Source organism: Lepeophtheirus salmonis, chromosome 3, assembly GCF_016086655.4.
Source record: "Lepeophtheirus salmonis chromosome 3, UVic_Lsal_1.4, whole genome shotgun sequence".
Taxonomy (NCBI): domain Eukaryota; kingdom Metazoa; phylum Arthropoda; class Copepoda; order Siphonostomatoida; family Caligidae; genus Lepeophtheirus; species Lepeophtheirus salmonis.
The window spans coordinates 21,738,875-21,754,972 of record NC_052133.2 but is presented as its reverse complement, the minus strand read 5'-3'; the positions used below and the strand labels follow the sequence as shown (position 1 = coordinate 21,754,972).

At 32.0% G+C, this 16,098-nt stretch overlaps 1 protein-coding gene across 7 annotated transcripts; it reads left to right on the top strand.

Moving 5' to 3' along the window:
• Positions 1-2,348: 2,348 nt before the first annotated feature.
• RASSF8 (ras association domain-containing protein 8) lies at positions 2,349-15,684 on the top strand. Of its 7 annotated transcripts, none has more exons than XR_011779287.1 (10): positions 2,354-2,710; positions 2,794-2,880; positions 5,727-5,837; positions 6,277-7,053; positions 7,452-7,535; positions 7,612-7,925; positions 7,992-8,148; positions 8,548-8,832; positions 12,593-12,613; positions 14,084-15,684. XR_011779287.1 is itself a non-coding variant. In XM_040708680.2 (10 exons), the coding sequence occupies exons 2-10, from the start codon at positions 2,809-2,811 to the stop codon at positions 14,182-14,184; spliced, it is 1,767 nt and encodes a 588-aa protein (XP_040564614.1). In that variant the 5' UTR covers positions 2,354-2,710; positions 2,794-2,808; the 3' UTR covers positions 14,185-15,684. The 7 variants fall into 7 exon arrangements, 3 of the variants coding, with proteins under 3 accessions (XP_071743270.1, XP_071743269.1, XP_040564614.1); XM_040708680.2 differs by having other exon boundaries at positions 8,548-8,677; XR_011779285.1 differs by having other exon boundaries at positions 2,349-2,880.
• Positions 15,685-16,098: the final 414 nt, after the last annotated feature.

Genomic DNA, 16,098 nt, shown 5'->3' with positions numbered 1-16,098 from the left:
ATTTTAAGTATTAGTTTCTTTAGAAAAATTTCAAAAACCAAATTATCACCTTTTTATATTTTTATATAATTATATTATTTTATAACATTCCTTTCTTTCTGTTGATGAAGTTTCTCATATTTCTTCAAACATGAACAGAAAGATTATATTTTTGGGAGGCCTTGGTTTTTGGATTTTTTTTTGGTTTTTTGAAAATATATCCAAAAATCCATATTTTTTATATAAAAATTACATTTATTTCGAAAAAAAAATAAATGTGAAATAAAATTGAAAAATCGATAGCTACTCCTATAAAATTAACTTTGGAAAAAAAAATTCAAAAATCCACAGCTTTTCACAAAAAGTTAAATTGTTTTCCAAAACAATTTTAAAAATTTCCAAAACTCGGCAGCTATTTTTAATATTAAATATATTGCCATATTTCATAATTTGCCGAATGACAAACCATTTCTAGTAAAAGGTAAAAATTCCTTTTGGGTGGGGCTACAGCCCCTCCAACCCACTCCTTGCAGACGCCCCTGCTAAGGTAATGACTTTTAATAAGTTGTCACTCGTCAATGAGTGCTTTTGAAATAGACTCATAATCCTGGATCCGAGACTCCTTTGTCCTAACCATTTTTCTTCCTCTTCAGATCAATAGCTGATATTAGCGTTGTTTCGGGCCATATTTAGAACCGAATACTGCAGTCTCCTCCCGTCTAATTCAGTCTCCTTCAGGTGCAGTTCAGTCCTCCGTATCAGTTCTAAAACTTGTCTTTTATGACGTCATTCATCTTTATTCATTTTAATCAGTCAATCTGAAGGACTGACCGTCGTAAGGACCTGTCCAATGACTAAACTAAGCCGAATGAAAAAGGACCTACACAACATTGGCACACAGACACAGTTGTCCAGACTAAAAGTTTTACGAACCTATAATATAAAAGGATACAAAGGCAGCGAATATGTCATGTTGCAAAATCGTCAAGAAACGAAAATGTATGGAGCAAATTTACTGCTGGCAAATAAAAAATCTGCTAAATTACCGAAAGCGTATAAATTAGAAAAAGTATAACTAAATAACTTCGCATTTATTAATTTCTTATAGTTTTTATAACTAGGCATACATTTATTGACTGTTGAATTCTTTCAGTGCTATTTTAGAAGGCTGAGGATATATATTTTTAAAAACAAAAGTTTTTTATTTGTATATTTTTCGTAGATATTAGTCATTCTAGAGATTGATTCCTAAAAGACCGAGAGGTATCTTATGATGAGCAAGGAAACCATATTGAGCGACAATCTATTCCATTATCTCACACGATCTGAATCATTATTGTAACTCAATAAGATTTTGAATTAAAATTATGACTGAAAACATTAGAAAATGGGATTCATCCACGCGAAAAGCAAACTTTATATCACAAGTAAATGAAGCCACAAAGTAATTAGAAGTTTTCGGCTTCTTCTTAGTGTTTAAAATTTGAGATCCTGTCATGTTTTAATAAGATAGAAGTAGCTATTTTTGTTCATCAAACAGTCCTTCTTGTTCTCAGTTTAAGAATAGTTAATTCTAATTCAACCAATCAACATTTATAACACTGACTAGAAGAAAAGACGTAGAATAATCTACATTAGACAACAAAATACAGCGAATATTTTTATATTCATAATGTCTATTAATTAGAATTCTTAAAATTACTAGTCTAATTTGGGTCTATAAATACTAGATTAAATAGTGACTAACCAGAAAATCACTTAAAGACAGTCATTCATCATTTTCATTTCCAATTATAATTAACAGGATCAGAATTTGTTCCTCATTTCCTAGAAAATAATATCCTTTATTTTTATAAATACTTTCGTCTCTGACAGGGTAAAAGTGTGTATTTATTGACTATTAAACAACACTCAACTCTCCCTTCCCGAAAAAAAGCTACGTGTTGAATGTCAAATATTTATCACAGGATAAATAATACATCCAAATGATCCCTTTTAATGATAATATTATAATTATTTCAGACACAGAAGGCTCACGATGCGTCCCCCTCCTCAAGAGGATGAGGACGACGCCAAAATAGGTGGATAACATCACATCATCATAAATAGAACGTTAGTCTTATTATTATTAGAATCATTTTCAGGTTTCTTACAAATACATACTGTATACTACAGTACAGTGTAGTAAAAAAAATGACAAAAAGAAATACATACTTATAGAAATAATAATAAAAAGGGAGAATTCAAGGTGAATTAACGACACGCACGCCTTTATCGTAAAAATATGTAGAAAAGAAAAGTACGCTCACGCGGGCGCTGCTTGAGTAATAATAATAATAATGAAGAAGAAAGAAAAAAAACAAAAATCCACTTCAGTCTTTGTCGGACACCTTGAGAGAGTGGGAGCATTTGACTCCTTTTTATTATAGTTTTTTCGCGTTATTCGACGACTGCTGTATTACTATAAATATCGTTATTTAATTTGTTACGCCATTGATGATAAGTGATTCGGAATAATAGCATCATCATCTACCCATCGAGGGATCGATCTTAAAAAGTGTGTGTGAGTGTACGTGTTGATTCGGAATCGAATATACATAAATCATCGGATAGACGATAAGGAATCGTTGACAAATAATTAGCATCGGATTAATAAATAAGAGATTACAGCAAGGAAGACGACGACTTGAAGTGTTTGTGTCTTCTATGATTGAAGAAAGGAGGAGCCGAGGCGAGTGAGAGGCGGGGATCCCCTTACTCCTCCTGATCCGTGCTGGATTACTTTACGTTTATTATTATGTGTCATTTAAGTAGGTGCGACTCCTGAGAATGGAGTTGAAAGTTTGGGTGGAAGGGATTCAGAGGATCGTGTGTGGAGTGACTGAGAAAACCACTTGCCAGGTAAGGTTACCTGTTTTACCTGCTCCCTCTTCTTTCCTCTCCTTCTCTTCTACATTGCTGCCGCCTTACTCGGCAGCAGTCTAGCAATTCCCTCATCATCCTATTATTTATTCTTATTATTTCAAACTCCTGTTCTGTTCATTCTTATTTCTCCCCCCTCTCTCTTTTCTCATTACGAAAATCATTCTATTTTATTATGCCTTATTTTACATTTCCTCCACTTTTTAAACCACCCTCTTTTCAAACAATAATACTGAATCTACTTCAAGCTACTTTGTTGCAACTTCCATATTATATGTTGCTCAAGTGGAAAATTGACAGAACCAAATGCCCTTAAAATACCTTAAACCCAACTCTCTTCCTTCATACCGTCATAAAAATGGGAAATGGTCTGGCAAATGCCTCTTCGAGACTCTCATACTGACACAAATAAATCCCCCATAAAGCACATTTTTACCTCTATTTCAACTCTTAAGGTTAATAAACACAAATATGTAATGTCCTCTTATGAGGATATTATAGTCAGACTTTGATTCCACATAGAGTCATAAAAGCAGGAAATGAACACAAAAAAATGTCCATTAAAACACCCTTAAACCCGACTCTCATCTCTGATACAGACTTAAAAACGGAAAATGAATGCAAGAAAATCCCTCAGAGCATATGTTTCCCATATTTCAGCTCTTAAACGGAAAATGAATGAAAACAAGTGTTTATTAAATCACGCTAAACTCTACTTCTATTCTTGATAATGTCATAAAAACATTGACGAACCCTTCCCTAATAGGATAATAAATCTTGAGGATCCTCTACCTATCGAAGGACATAATGAAACTCAGGAAGGAAAAGACACAAGTACGAGTTAGTTAGTTTTAGAAACTCTTTCCTTAAGCTGTTTTGACCCGTCTGTGTTTATATTTTATATGTGCTATTATTGCCGTTCCTCCTACTTTTTTCCAAGATTTCTGTATACACAAATAATATTTGTTAAACTAAAGTGAAGAAGCGGAAAAAAATTGGAACCCATCCAGGTTTCATTTTTTATGTTAATATTAGCAGGAGTATTGAATTTGAAGAGTATTGCAATTATTTCCGCGAACTTAATATATCCACTATTCCGTGTTAGTTGATCAACATAAATGACCCCACAACTCTTTTCCACGGTCCCTGTTCTTAATAATGTATGTTAAGAAAACACAACCTTTTCCCTCCAAAAAACAAAGTGGCTTAAATTAAAAAATGCCTGACGTCAATGGAAGGCTACAAAAGATGTGAAGGAGGGGGGTGCTTCACCTCACTTCATTTATATACCTACTAACTACTTCATACCTATAAGGCTATATGTTAATTCCTATTCTTCCTTCTAACTTATTCTTTATGTTTTGCATAGCATAGGTAGACGTCGACGTCGTTTGACTTACGTATCATATTACGCTTTCGATACACGTACAAGATTATTTTCACTTACATTTGGCTCTTCTTTTTACTAATATGTATATATCCTACTGCCGTTTTATGAGCAACACCATGATTTCTCACTCAGTGGTCAAAAAGCCCCCTTGATATGTAATTACCTATATATTTTCTATATTAATCGACTCACATATAAAAGTCCTTCTTCATTGCAAGTCATCCCTGATTAATTAACTTCTTATTTTCCCTTTTCCTAGGCCTTATGAAACAATGGCCATAATAAAGTGCGTAAAACTTAAATGTCATGTAGCCGTCTTTCTAATTTATACCTACTTTAAAGATGTATACATTTAAAAAATAGGCAAGAAGACCTGTACACACATGAATAGATCCCATTGTCACGCTCAAATCCCCCTTTTTACAATTATTAATTATAAGAATAATAGACATGTCCATTCATCAAGGGGGTCCGAAGGAACCCTTTTGGCGAGGAGTCCTCGTGATTTTTGATTTATATTTTTTGTTCATCGTCATGTAAGACCACTTTCTCTCTCTTAGTCTTTTGAGCCAACCTGATATACATATATCATTATATACCTATATGATTGTTAGGGTGATTTAGAAGGATCTTCTGTGTGTGTAGTATGTGACTATTAGAAGGGTTGTAATTCATTCATAGTTTGTTCTTACTACTATAATTATTATTAGAAGAAGAAGTTCTCTTTATTATTAAGTATTATTTATTATAAACATTACTGTAATTATTACAGTGAAATTCTTTGACCATTTCTTGGCATTTACTAAGTTATAATAATGTATTATTATTAGGAACTTTTACTTTGACTCATTTCTTACACAGTGAGATGGAGAAAAAGGAACAGGAGGGGGGATCATTCAACAAGTACATATTATATATATGTATGTATACAAAAATTTTTTTTTATTTTTTCCGATAGTATTTTTATGTTTTGTATATTTGTAAAGTTTCTTGGCTTCATCCATCCATCCACCATAGGTGGTTCCCTGTATTTTTATTCTGCACCCTCCCATGAATTCATTTCTCCCATTAAAAAAAATTCATCCCCGTCCACATCATATTAATTTCACTCACAATTATGATTATATTATTATCATTAGATATTACCTTCTTCCCCTCTATTTCTTCACTTACCTATTATTCGTTATCTTCTTCTTTACTTTACTCCTTCGCATTATCATACATACATACATGTGCATATAAACCCTCTCCAAAATAGTAATCATTAAAAATAAGAAAACCCTTCCTCATCACGATCTATAATTTAAACGCCATCTAACGAAAGTATCCAAAAAGTCTCCATTTAAATTGTGCCTACTTACAACCTTTGCGTGTTTTAATTATAATTATTTTATATTTTGATGTAGTTATAATTATTGTTTCTTTCTTTCTTCAGGATGTGGTCTATGCGCTGGCGCATGCAACGGGTAAAACCGGACGATTTACGCTTATTGAACGATGGCGAAATAGTGAAAGACTCTTGGCACCGCAGGAACATCCACTTAAGGTACTATATAATGTTTAAACTCTTTTTTCTTTTCTTTTTTTTAAAAATAATGTTCATGATTGTGTCATTATTGCTATTATAATGTTTGCATATATTTTCGCTAATTGTGGTCATAGATCATCTTTGATGATGAAGATGATGACTCCCCCATCTCCAGAGTAGTTTGACGTGTTTATTTTTATAAATGAGGAGATGGTGTACATACAATCATCAGGACGATGCACTTTTTTCAAAGAGTTTTCTTTCTTTTAAAAAATACATTCTCATGTAATTTACTACTGTACAATATACAAGGTCCTACAAGAAGTGATAATTAGCAGCAGTCACATATGAACAGACATGCATCATATCATCATATGTACCTACTCACGAATATCTATTATGATAATACATAATTATAAAATCCCAACTCAATTTCTCTTTATATTTCCCTTTTCAGGTCTTGCAAAAAAGAGGAGAGTACATGTCGGAGGTTCAATTCATTCTCAAACGCTCTGCCTTGGACAATTCTACAAAGCCTCCTGCCTCTTCGGCTCCCTCGAACTCCTCTTCACATCCCCTCTCTCCACGACTTCATCGTGCGCGATATTCATCCTCTGCTGGATTAGCTAATCATAGCAAGTCCCTTCCTCCTTTTGAAGCGGTATGGAAGCCGCCACCTCCAGGGATCCCTATTGGAAGCAAACCTATAGATAATAATAGACTCTCTCCAGATTCGGGACGAGGTTCTGATAAAACGGGAAGTGACACTTCCAATGGTTATTCTGATAAAGAAATGGGGGGAGGTGTGAGTGGATATCGGCGCTATGCATTGGGGCATCCTAGTCAACAACCCTTGCCGGATTACGGTTTCACAAATCCTAAAACATATCCTCCTGCCTACAGACCCCCGCCACCTCCTCATCCACGCAACGCTAGTCCCTCCGATCCACCTCCATACAGAGCTCCACCACCTCCAGGAGTTCGGTTCAGACCTCCTAAACCTACATCACCAACAGCAGTGGTCAGACCACCACACTACAGTCCGCCTCCAGTTCATAGAACGCCACATCTGAGTCGACATCCCTCAAAATCCTCTCTTGTGGGCATCGACAAAGGAGATCGATCCAGCAAATCCCTAATGGGCAAAAACAATCCACCCAGTTGTAGTAGTATTAGTAATAATTATTGCAATTCAGCATCAAACATCCAGTACTCCAGAAGAGCTATCAGACCTGTAAGTTTCACTTTTAAGTGCATTAAGTTCAATAATAATATGTACATATGCAGGTGCATTATTGTAGAATCACAAATCTCTTTCTATTCTTTACTTTACTCCCTCCATCCATCAAAATTAAAGACAGCAAACGTTATTATCTTTATTTTTTTTGTATGAATATGATTTTGAGTTTTGATTTCATTTTAAAAGATTGTCGGAGCGAATGTATGTGTATGCATAGTTGATAGCTTCTTCATCAAAAGGGTCAAAATTTTGAGGAGTTAATTCCTGTAGAATTGTCCTCTTTTTATTTAATTACTGTTGTTTTGAATCACATACACAAGACTTAAATAATAAATATATACATATACCAATGAATACTTATATCATTTGCATTATATTTCCATTTCCCGCAGAGTCATTTGGAGATACAGGACCTGTATAATCTTATATCCGCACAGCAATCAGCTATACATTCTCAACAAACTGAGCTCAAAAAGGTAAGTTGCAACCACATTTCAATGATCATAACTCTCATTACCTACTATCCTCATTTTCCTCTTTCTATACACATAGTATGATTCAGAGGTGGGTTATCTAGAGGGTCATGGCTATTCCTCTAGTAGCACCATGCTACCAGATCCTTTAACACCCTCTTTGGATGTTGTCGTGTCAGAGGTTCGTAGACTTGAAGAAGTTTCTCAACGCAATGAGAATGAACTCTGTCACTTGGGCCTTGACGCTGGGGGAAATGCAAGTAATACAAATTCAGCAGGTGGGGCTCCCTCTTTATTTAAAGAGGATGCTGCCATTCGTGATGAGATCTCGCAACTAAAACAAAGACTAGCTGGAACGGATCAAGAGCTTCAAAAAACGAATGCAACGCTCAAGTAAGAGAGATCATAAAAAAGTAAAGAAGTGATCCAGGGTTATTCATTCCATGTTTTTCATTATAGGCATTTGGGGGATGAGATGCGTTCCATGTCCATAGAGAAGAGTAAACAAAAGGAGCAGGAGTTAATGTCAGAAGTTGAAAAACTTCATGAAGAAATTAAAAGTCTTCAAAAGAGCTCGGAAGAGGGAGCAAATATCAGCCAGCATCTGAGTGTGGAGGTATGTTTTGCGATGTTCTTATCCTTTTTGTCATTCTACAATGTACATATATTGTCAACTCCTATTTATACATATATTCTTTACTTTTCTTTAAAAAAAAAAAACTTTAAAAAAAATAACTACATACAATTTAATATGTAATGTGTATAAAAAAAATACAACTTATATAATAAATAAAAATAATAGAAGGAAAGTTTGTAAGAAATATTTTTGATACACATAAATCTTTTATTGTATCGTTGTGTTTTTGTTTTTAATTTTTTGAAGGAAAGGATTTTGTCTTTCTCAATATTTTGGTGTTTTTTCATAGAAAAACAAGTTTCGTAAATTCTTTATCCTATTGATATTGTAATAATATAATCCCTCTAATAATACATGAATCATCAATCCCTCTTCCAGGTGCAAGAAATGGAGGAACAAATCCGTCAACGCAAATCCGAAGTAGAGAAATTGATACAAGAAATGAGGGAGGTGAACATGGAAACCCTTGTCATTTCACCACCTGAAGAGTCCAAGCAATTCCTCGACGGTAAAGCAATTAGCAATCCTTTAAACCCTGGAATATATATATAGGCGATGGGGCCGTTAACAGTTTTCTTGATAGATATGTTGAACATATTAATGGGTGTGTGTTTGTGTGTGTTGGGTCTAACTTAAAGCTTTGCATGACACATTTTCCAAGGGGTATTTGCACTTTTTATTCCTCTTCTTAGTAGTAGTAAATTTATATATAGTATATACTTAAATCATAGCTATAATTATACATATAGGGTTACTCTTAGTCTTATTCATTTCTTCTTCTTCGCTTTCTTTCTCTTTTCCTAAGAAAACGATTTGTTTTCATGGCATTTAGAAATACTTATAGTCATGTATTTGCATTAGGGTGGGTCGTTTTGGGAGGGGTTGATCAACTCTTTCGAATTTTGAAATCCAGGTTTCGAACGGAGCGGAAGAGAGGAAGTTGTTGATTGATATGATATATTTAGTGTAAAATATGAGCTCGAGTGTTTGCCCATAAAATGTCTAGTTTTTCATATACAGTCAAATTCGCATAAAGGAAACTTCTATTTTTCAGATAAAAGTTATCTATATCTGAAGTATATAAAAACCATAATTTTTGGATACATATGTAAATAATTATTTAATAATTTTCAAACTCCCTATTTTGAGGCAATCAGGGTTTGATGAGATCCCTTTTTTGACAGATACTCCCGGATTTTTAGCTCATTTTTCAGCAAAAGTGTTTATCTGGGGCCACTCATAATATGATCCGTTTTTATTCAAAAGTAATTTTAAATGAAATTAAAAATTAACACAAAAAAAAAATGTCGGCGCCAGTTTACAATTTCTACCTATAAAAAAAGGATTAATATTCATGAGAATTCATCATTCTCATGAATTCCTATAAAGTTTATCATACAAAAAGGGAAGACAAACTTGACTTAGTGCCTATTTTTTCATTCAGTGTTTCTTATATTCGAAGTATTTTATGTTGTAAAAAAGTGGTATTTGAGACTTATAAACGTATTTTTATTATATCTGGATTTGGCTGTAATTGATTTCTTTTATAATGACGATTCACTCACCCATTCATTCTATCGAAAAAACAAATGAATTGATTTTTAACAAAAAATTTAATCGTCTGGAAAAAAACTTCAAAACTCCATAGCTATTCACAAAAAAAATTGAATTGATTAAAAAAAAAATTAAAAATCCACAGCTGTTCACAAAAAAAGATTGAAAATTTAATTTTTTGAAAAAAAATATGAAGAATTTAATTTTTTTTTTTAATTCAAAAATGCAAAACTATTCACAAAAAATTTAATTGTCTGGAAAAAAATTTCAAAAATTCATGGATAATTAAATTTTTTAGAATAACATGTCAAATATTGATTTTTTTTTTGGAAAGAAATATCAAAAATCTATAGCTTGTTATAGAAAAATTTAAATTTTCTGGAAACTTTTTTCATATCTAAAGCTATGCACAAAAAATTAATTTTTTTGAAAAGAAATTTTGAAGAATTTAATATTTTTGGAAATTTGAGGGCTACAGCCCCTCTATTCCATCCCCCACCGGAAGCCCCTGATCGATATACTAATTTCTGATTTTCGACCCACTCTATTGTACATATTGTGTATAGCATGCCTATAAGTACTACGCAAAATATGAAGAAACCATTATTTTGGAAAATAATTTCCATTTTTTTTCCCCCCGAGTTCTAACTTCTTTGTTTTTCTTCTCCTAAGGAAAGGGGGGGATTAAAGATTGAAATGGGACATTTTTTTTTTTTTTTTTTGATGGCAACAAAAAAAAAAAAAGAGAGCAAATAAATTATTCGCAGTTTCGATTCTGTTTAGCATATACCTACATACTATCCTTCATGAATACATAATATGCATATTATTATTATGCATGAAGACGACAACGTGGCTTGATTATCTAATTTTATAGACGTATACATCATAATTTTTAACAACGACAGTACATGAAATATTTGTCTTTAAAAAAATCGAATCCCCTTGATAATTGTGATAAAAATCAAAGGGATTATGATTTCTTGCTTTTTTGTGTGTGAGGATTATTCTAGTGTTGTGTCAACTCGACTCAAAGGGTGATGAGTAGTGTTGGGTCTCGGTCTTGAAATCCTATACTGGTCTGTGAGTGTTATATTTGGTATTGTTAAAGCTTGGTCTGGACCGGTCTCATATAAAAATTCGGTCCAAAGGAATGGTTTGGACTAAATCAGTTTACTTTATTCCCAAAAATATCAGTCTTGTCCGATTTACCTGATAAATTGTATTTAACATGGCATCAAATGTTTTCTCAAGTACAATGTTTAAACAGAGATAGCTCGGATTAATTTTGATCCCGCCGTCTCTTATATGTATACAGTATTTGTTCCAGAACTGATCGTGTACTTTTGAGATTTTTTAGAAAAAAATGAATGTCAGTTGATCTAGAAATAAAAATTGGTCTCTCATAATATATGAGACCGAAAAAAATCGGTCCATAAAGTGAGATCGAAAAAAATCAGTTCACGGTCTGAGACCGCAGTCCAAATGGGTGTAGAAAAATCACTTAAGGCCAAACCGAAAAAAAAAAATCGGTGCTGGACCGAGTCTCAACACTAGTGTGAGTCAATTTTCAAACTAAAAAAACTCAAGTCCGCTTGATTTTATCACTAAACCCAGGAAGGCAATCTTAGTTATTGCGGAGATCTATTCAAAATGGATAGTGTGGTCCCACATCCCAATCTTGATAGGGTTAATTATTGAAGCCAGTGCTGGTTTTAGCGTGGAGCAAAGATAAATGTTCGAGGCCTTTTTTTTCAGTCCCTTTTGAATTCATTTTTTTTTTCTCTTATTTTTCTGATAGATCCTTAAAAAAATATCTTCTTTCTCAAATGACCCATTCCAGATTAAAGTTTTTCCATCAAGCGTGGGGCCCACTGCGAGGAGAGAGTTACCAAAGGCTGGCATTGATTAAACCTCATCAAATGTTATTAATTTGGTTGTCACTAAGACATTTTCATATCAATGCTAATTTCTAATGAGTTTCTAAGGAGACAGACTAGATGTATAGCACGGTTTGTAACGAATTGGAAGATCCAACTGTTAGCTCATTAGTGCTCAGAAAGTTTTTACAAAAATAAGTAAATGCCGAAATAGTACATGAAAAGTTATTATTAATTGGTTATCCGCTTGCCACATACAATTTTTGAGTCGCTTAGTTTAGTTAATAGGAAAATTAATAATTTATGAATTCCAATATTTTAAAGTGTACTTGATACATTTTCCTCCTTTTCTAATTTATCGATTCTACTACATTGACACAACACTAGAAGATTCCATTTCTTAATCATTCCATAAATCAATAAATATAAGTTGTGATTTTGTAAGAGTTGTAACAACCAAAAATTAAAAGGATGGATTTACATTAGTTGGAATAAGGATAGTACAATAATTGAACACTGAAAATAAACACTGAGTATATATTTCTACTTCATTCAATCTAATTCATGTTCTTACCTTGTCGACAATAATTAATAATGAAGAACACAAAATAGCAATACTTAATTAAAAAGTCCTTAGTTACGCGTATGAGGAAGAATTCTACTAGATACATAATGGAAATAATATTAATATTGTGAGGATTTCCTTATTATTTTTTTATATAACCATAACTGGGATGGGATTATATTTTATTGGAGTTTGATATATTATACATATATGATCTATTATCCATTGAACGTTCTTATATATATATATATATATGTATCAAAAATAAGAGTTTCTCTTATTTCACGAGGATTTGATCATCACAATTTAGATATATTATGATATCAATATGTTTATAAACCTCTAGAGGGATATGATTGCTTTTTAATATTAATTCATTGTTGTCTTTTTCTTTCTTGATCTCTCTTTTCTTTTTCATTTTTAGCATACGTTAACTACTGTATAGGTAGGTACACTGAAATAATCTTCTAAATATTACTTCCTAACATTATTATTACACCACTCCTGTTCCTCTCACCAATACTTTTCAAATATAGGGAGAGAGAAAGCAGGGAATTTTTTTAAACGTATTTGGCCTAGTGTTGTGTCGGTACTTATTTATTCGATCCAGTCCGGTCCTTGGAATGTTTGATAACAATACTGATGTTTAATTAAGACGAATAAGATGTATGAAATATATACTAAGATTATTAAACATATTTTGTAAAAAATATATATTTTTTTAATTATAATATTTTATTGTTACTTTATTATATAATTAAAAAAAGAAAAAACCCTCATTGACGTCACAAGGGATCGATTTGACCTCCTTTAAGGACACACAAATCGGACTGCGGTCCTCGGTCCTAAATAAGGACCGACACAACATTAGTGTTAACCCTATTGTCCTTCAGGGAATAAATGTATTTGAAGGTCATAACTTATACCTACTAATGTTTTTAAATCAATTGATAAACATGATAATGTCTTTTGAAAAAAAGTTAAATATATATGTGGTCAGTTGATACAAAAGCATTCTACCGAGTGCTGTGGAAAAAATATTTATACTTCGTTTTTGCTATGTAAATAAAGGTTTTTGTGAATGCGGTAAAATTATTCTGATTATACAGTGATTCCCAACACTAACGTCACTGTGAATCCCAATATTATTTTCTTAGTATCTTAGAGCATTTTATTTAAGTAATTTCTCACAAAGCACTTGACTATGTATGAAGAAGCCCGGACTGAAGAACCATTCAGGGTCGTCTGCAAAATTATATTTTAGGGGGGGCTTTGTTTTTGGAATTTGAAAAAAGAATCCAAAAATTAAATCTTGTTGAAAAAAATTTCAAAAATCCAACGCTATTCACAAAAAAATGAATTTTTGGGATTTTTTTTTTTTTCAAAAATCTACAGGGGTTTACTAAAAAAAATGGAGAAATTATATTTCTAATATTAAATTTATTCGAAAACAAATTCAAAAATTCAGAGCTTTTCACAAAAAATTACAAATATCCATAGCTATTTTGAAAAAATAAAATATTTTGGAAAAAATAGCTATTCACAGACAATTTGTTTGCTAAAAAATTCCAATATTATTTTTTTGGGATATTAGGGGGCTCCAGCCCCCTTCCCCCTTGCGGATGTCTCTGTAATTTTCGCTCAAGGATTACAAAACAAGTAATCCAGACACTGATATTGAGAAAAATCATTTTAGCTTACTTTTGTGTTGAAGAGTGCCACATATGTCCTTTTTGAGGCTTTCTCTCTCTTTCTACCTGAATTTTTTCCCTTCCACATTTCCTGTCTTTTTCCGATTTATTATAAAAATAATCCGTAAAAATCCGTCTGCATATTTTTATAATAATATATTTATAATGAACACGTATATTTTAATCCACCATCATTTATTTATGTATTGTTTCTTTATTTATAGGTCCTCCAAGACCAGGGAGTTCCAGGAAAATGTTAGGAAGTCCTCGTCAGTTGGAAAATGCGGTGCCCACAAGTAAAAATCCCCATGGTGTCTGGGTATAGAATCTCTATAGCGTCTTCCTACATATTTATAATTAATAAATCATCACTGTGATTGGAATCCCTTTTTGACTCCTACTTTTCCATATAACTACAATCCACTACTTCTATTTGAAAAAGACTCTTCTTCCTTGCCCCTCTCAAAACTACCTACAACTACTCACCCCCAACAATTATTTATTGCTATTTAATTAATAATATTATTACTATATATTTTTTTTCACTTTCACATCTCTGATTGTTACCGTAACGATGAATATATCCAATAAGTTCGATTCGATTATCTCTCTCTTTCTCTCTTATGTGGATACAAAACAAATTATATACATATATTATATTGTTGATATAAAAATTCAAAGAATTTTTTACCTCAAAGGTGGTTTTCTTTGTCTTCTTCTCTCTGTCTCATGAATATATACATATTTTTTTCTTCCCAATGATGATGATGATGAAATGTGTTGTTAGAGAATGGATAAAAAAGAAGTAATGATTTGGGATTGCTATGTTTTTTTCGCCAAATAATGTACATCAAAAAATAGAAAGCTCTTTGCGTAGTTATATTTACAATCATACATAAACATATACCATATCCATTTTTAGCAGATTAGCAATGCATATTCGATATCCCTCCTTATCCCCATATCCAATTTATTATTTAGAAAAATGAAACCCTTTTTATAATAAATAATATGTATCTCTTGAAATTATAATAATAAGATGATAGATACCCCAAGCCAAAGATTATTTTTCCCCCCGTTCATTCCACGCTCAACCAAACATCACACTGGCTCGAATTATTTCGTATTACTCACACTAGCAAATCAAAATTATTAATACAATATATTCTGTGAGGTTTTGTGGAATATTCATATACAAATACATAAAGAACTGTTCCTACTTTTTACATTTGAAATATTCAAATTTGGACTGATATATATATATATATATTACAGTCTAAATACTATCTTCTCTCCTATTTTTTTTTTTTTTTAAATATAAAATGAATATTGGTGTGATGAACCATTGTGCCAAAATATCTACAAATCCTACTTCCATCTTATCTATTTATTTTTTTTAGGCTATATTTTTCTATATAATATTGTTATCATTATTAATTACTATAACAACAAGTGCCTTGTGTAATTCTATTCTTTGTTTCTCTCTCTTTTTGTTATATGCAAATATTATTACCACATATTTATCTATTTTTATTTCATTTTTTTTTTTTTTTGCTGGTGAAAATTGTTCCTGAAAGATTTTCATACATACGTATCATTTGGATTCTCTATATATATTTACATATATTGTGTTTCATAAGTTAAAGAAGAAGACGGAGAGACAATTTAAAACTTGCTTTTTTTTTTAAAAACAAACAACTTAGGCATCTATCGTTCATCTATTTACTATTCTAATAATAAATTATACATGCATACATATATTTATATATATATACTTGTCGCAAAAATATACGTCTATCTATCCTGATATTTTTTTAAAACGTTACATCCCGTGTTCTTCATCATTTTTAAGTACAAACTACCTATTATTAGGGATGAGGCAAAGTATATGGAAAATACACTTCCGTTATCTACAAGTATTAGGCATATTTCCCTTGGTATTTATTATTTTCTCCAAAACATTCTGTTAAAATAAGGCATAATATTAGGGGTTATATTTATTCCATACTAAAAATACTTGAGATTTACAACCATCTTAATTATGTACAAGTCGTATGTGATGTTTGATCGGTCAAAAAGACTACATTCCGGTCCTCGAGGACCGCTCTTTAATGGTGACTGCTACAGTTGAAATGAAGTACTTTGTAACTACGTCATTTTAGCTGCTCAACATAACCTTTTTCAAAGAAAAAAGCTAGATACCTGATGTAATGGAGGTATATGGCTAAAAGTTATTATT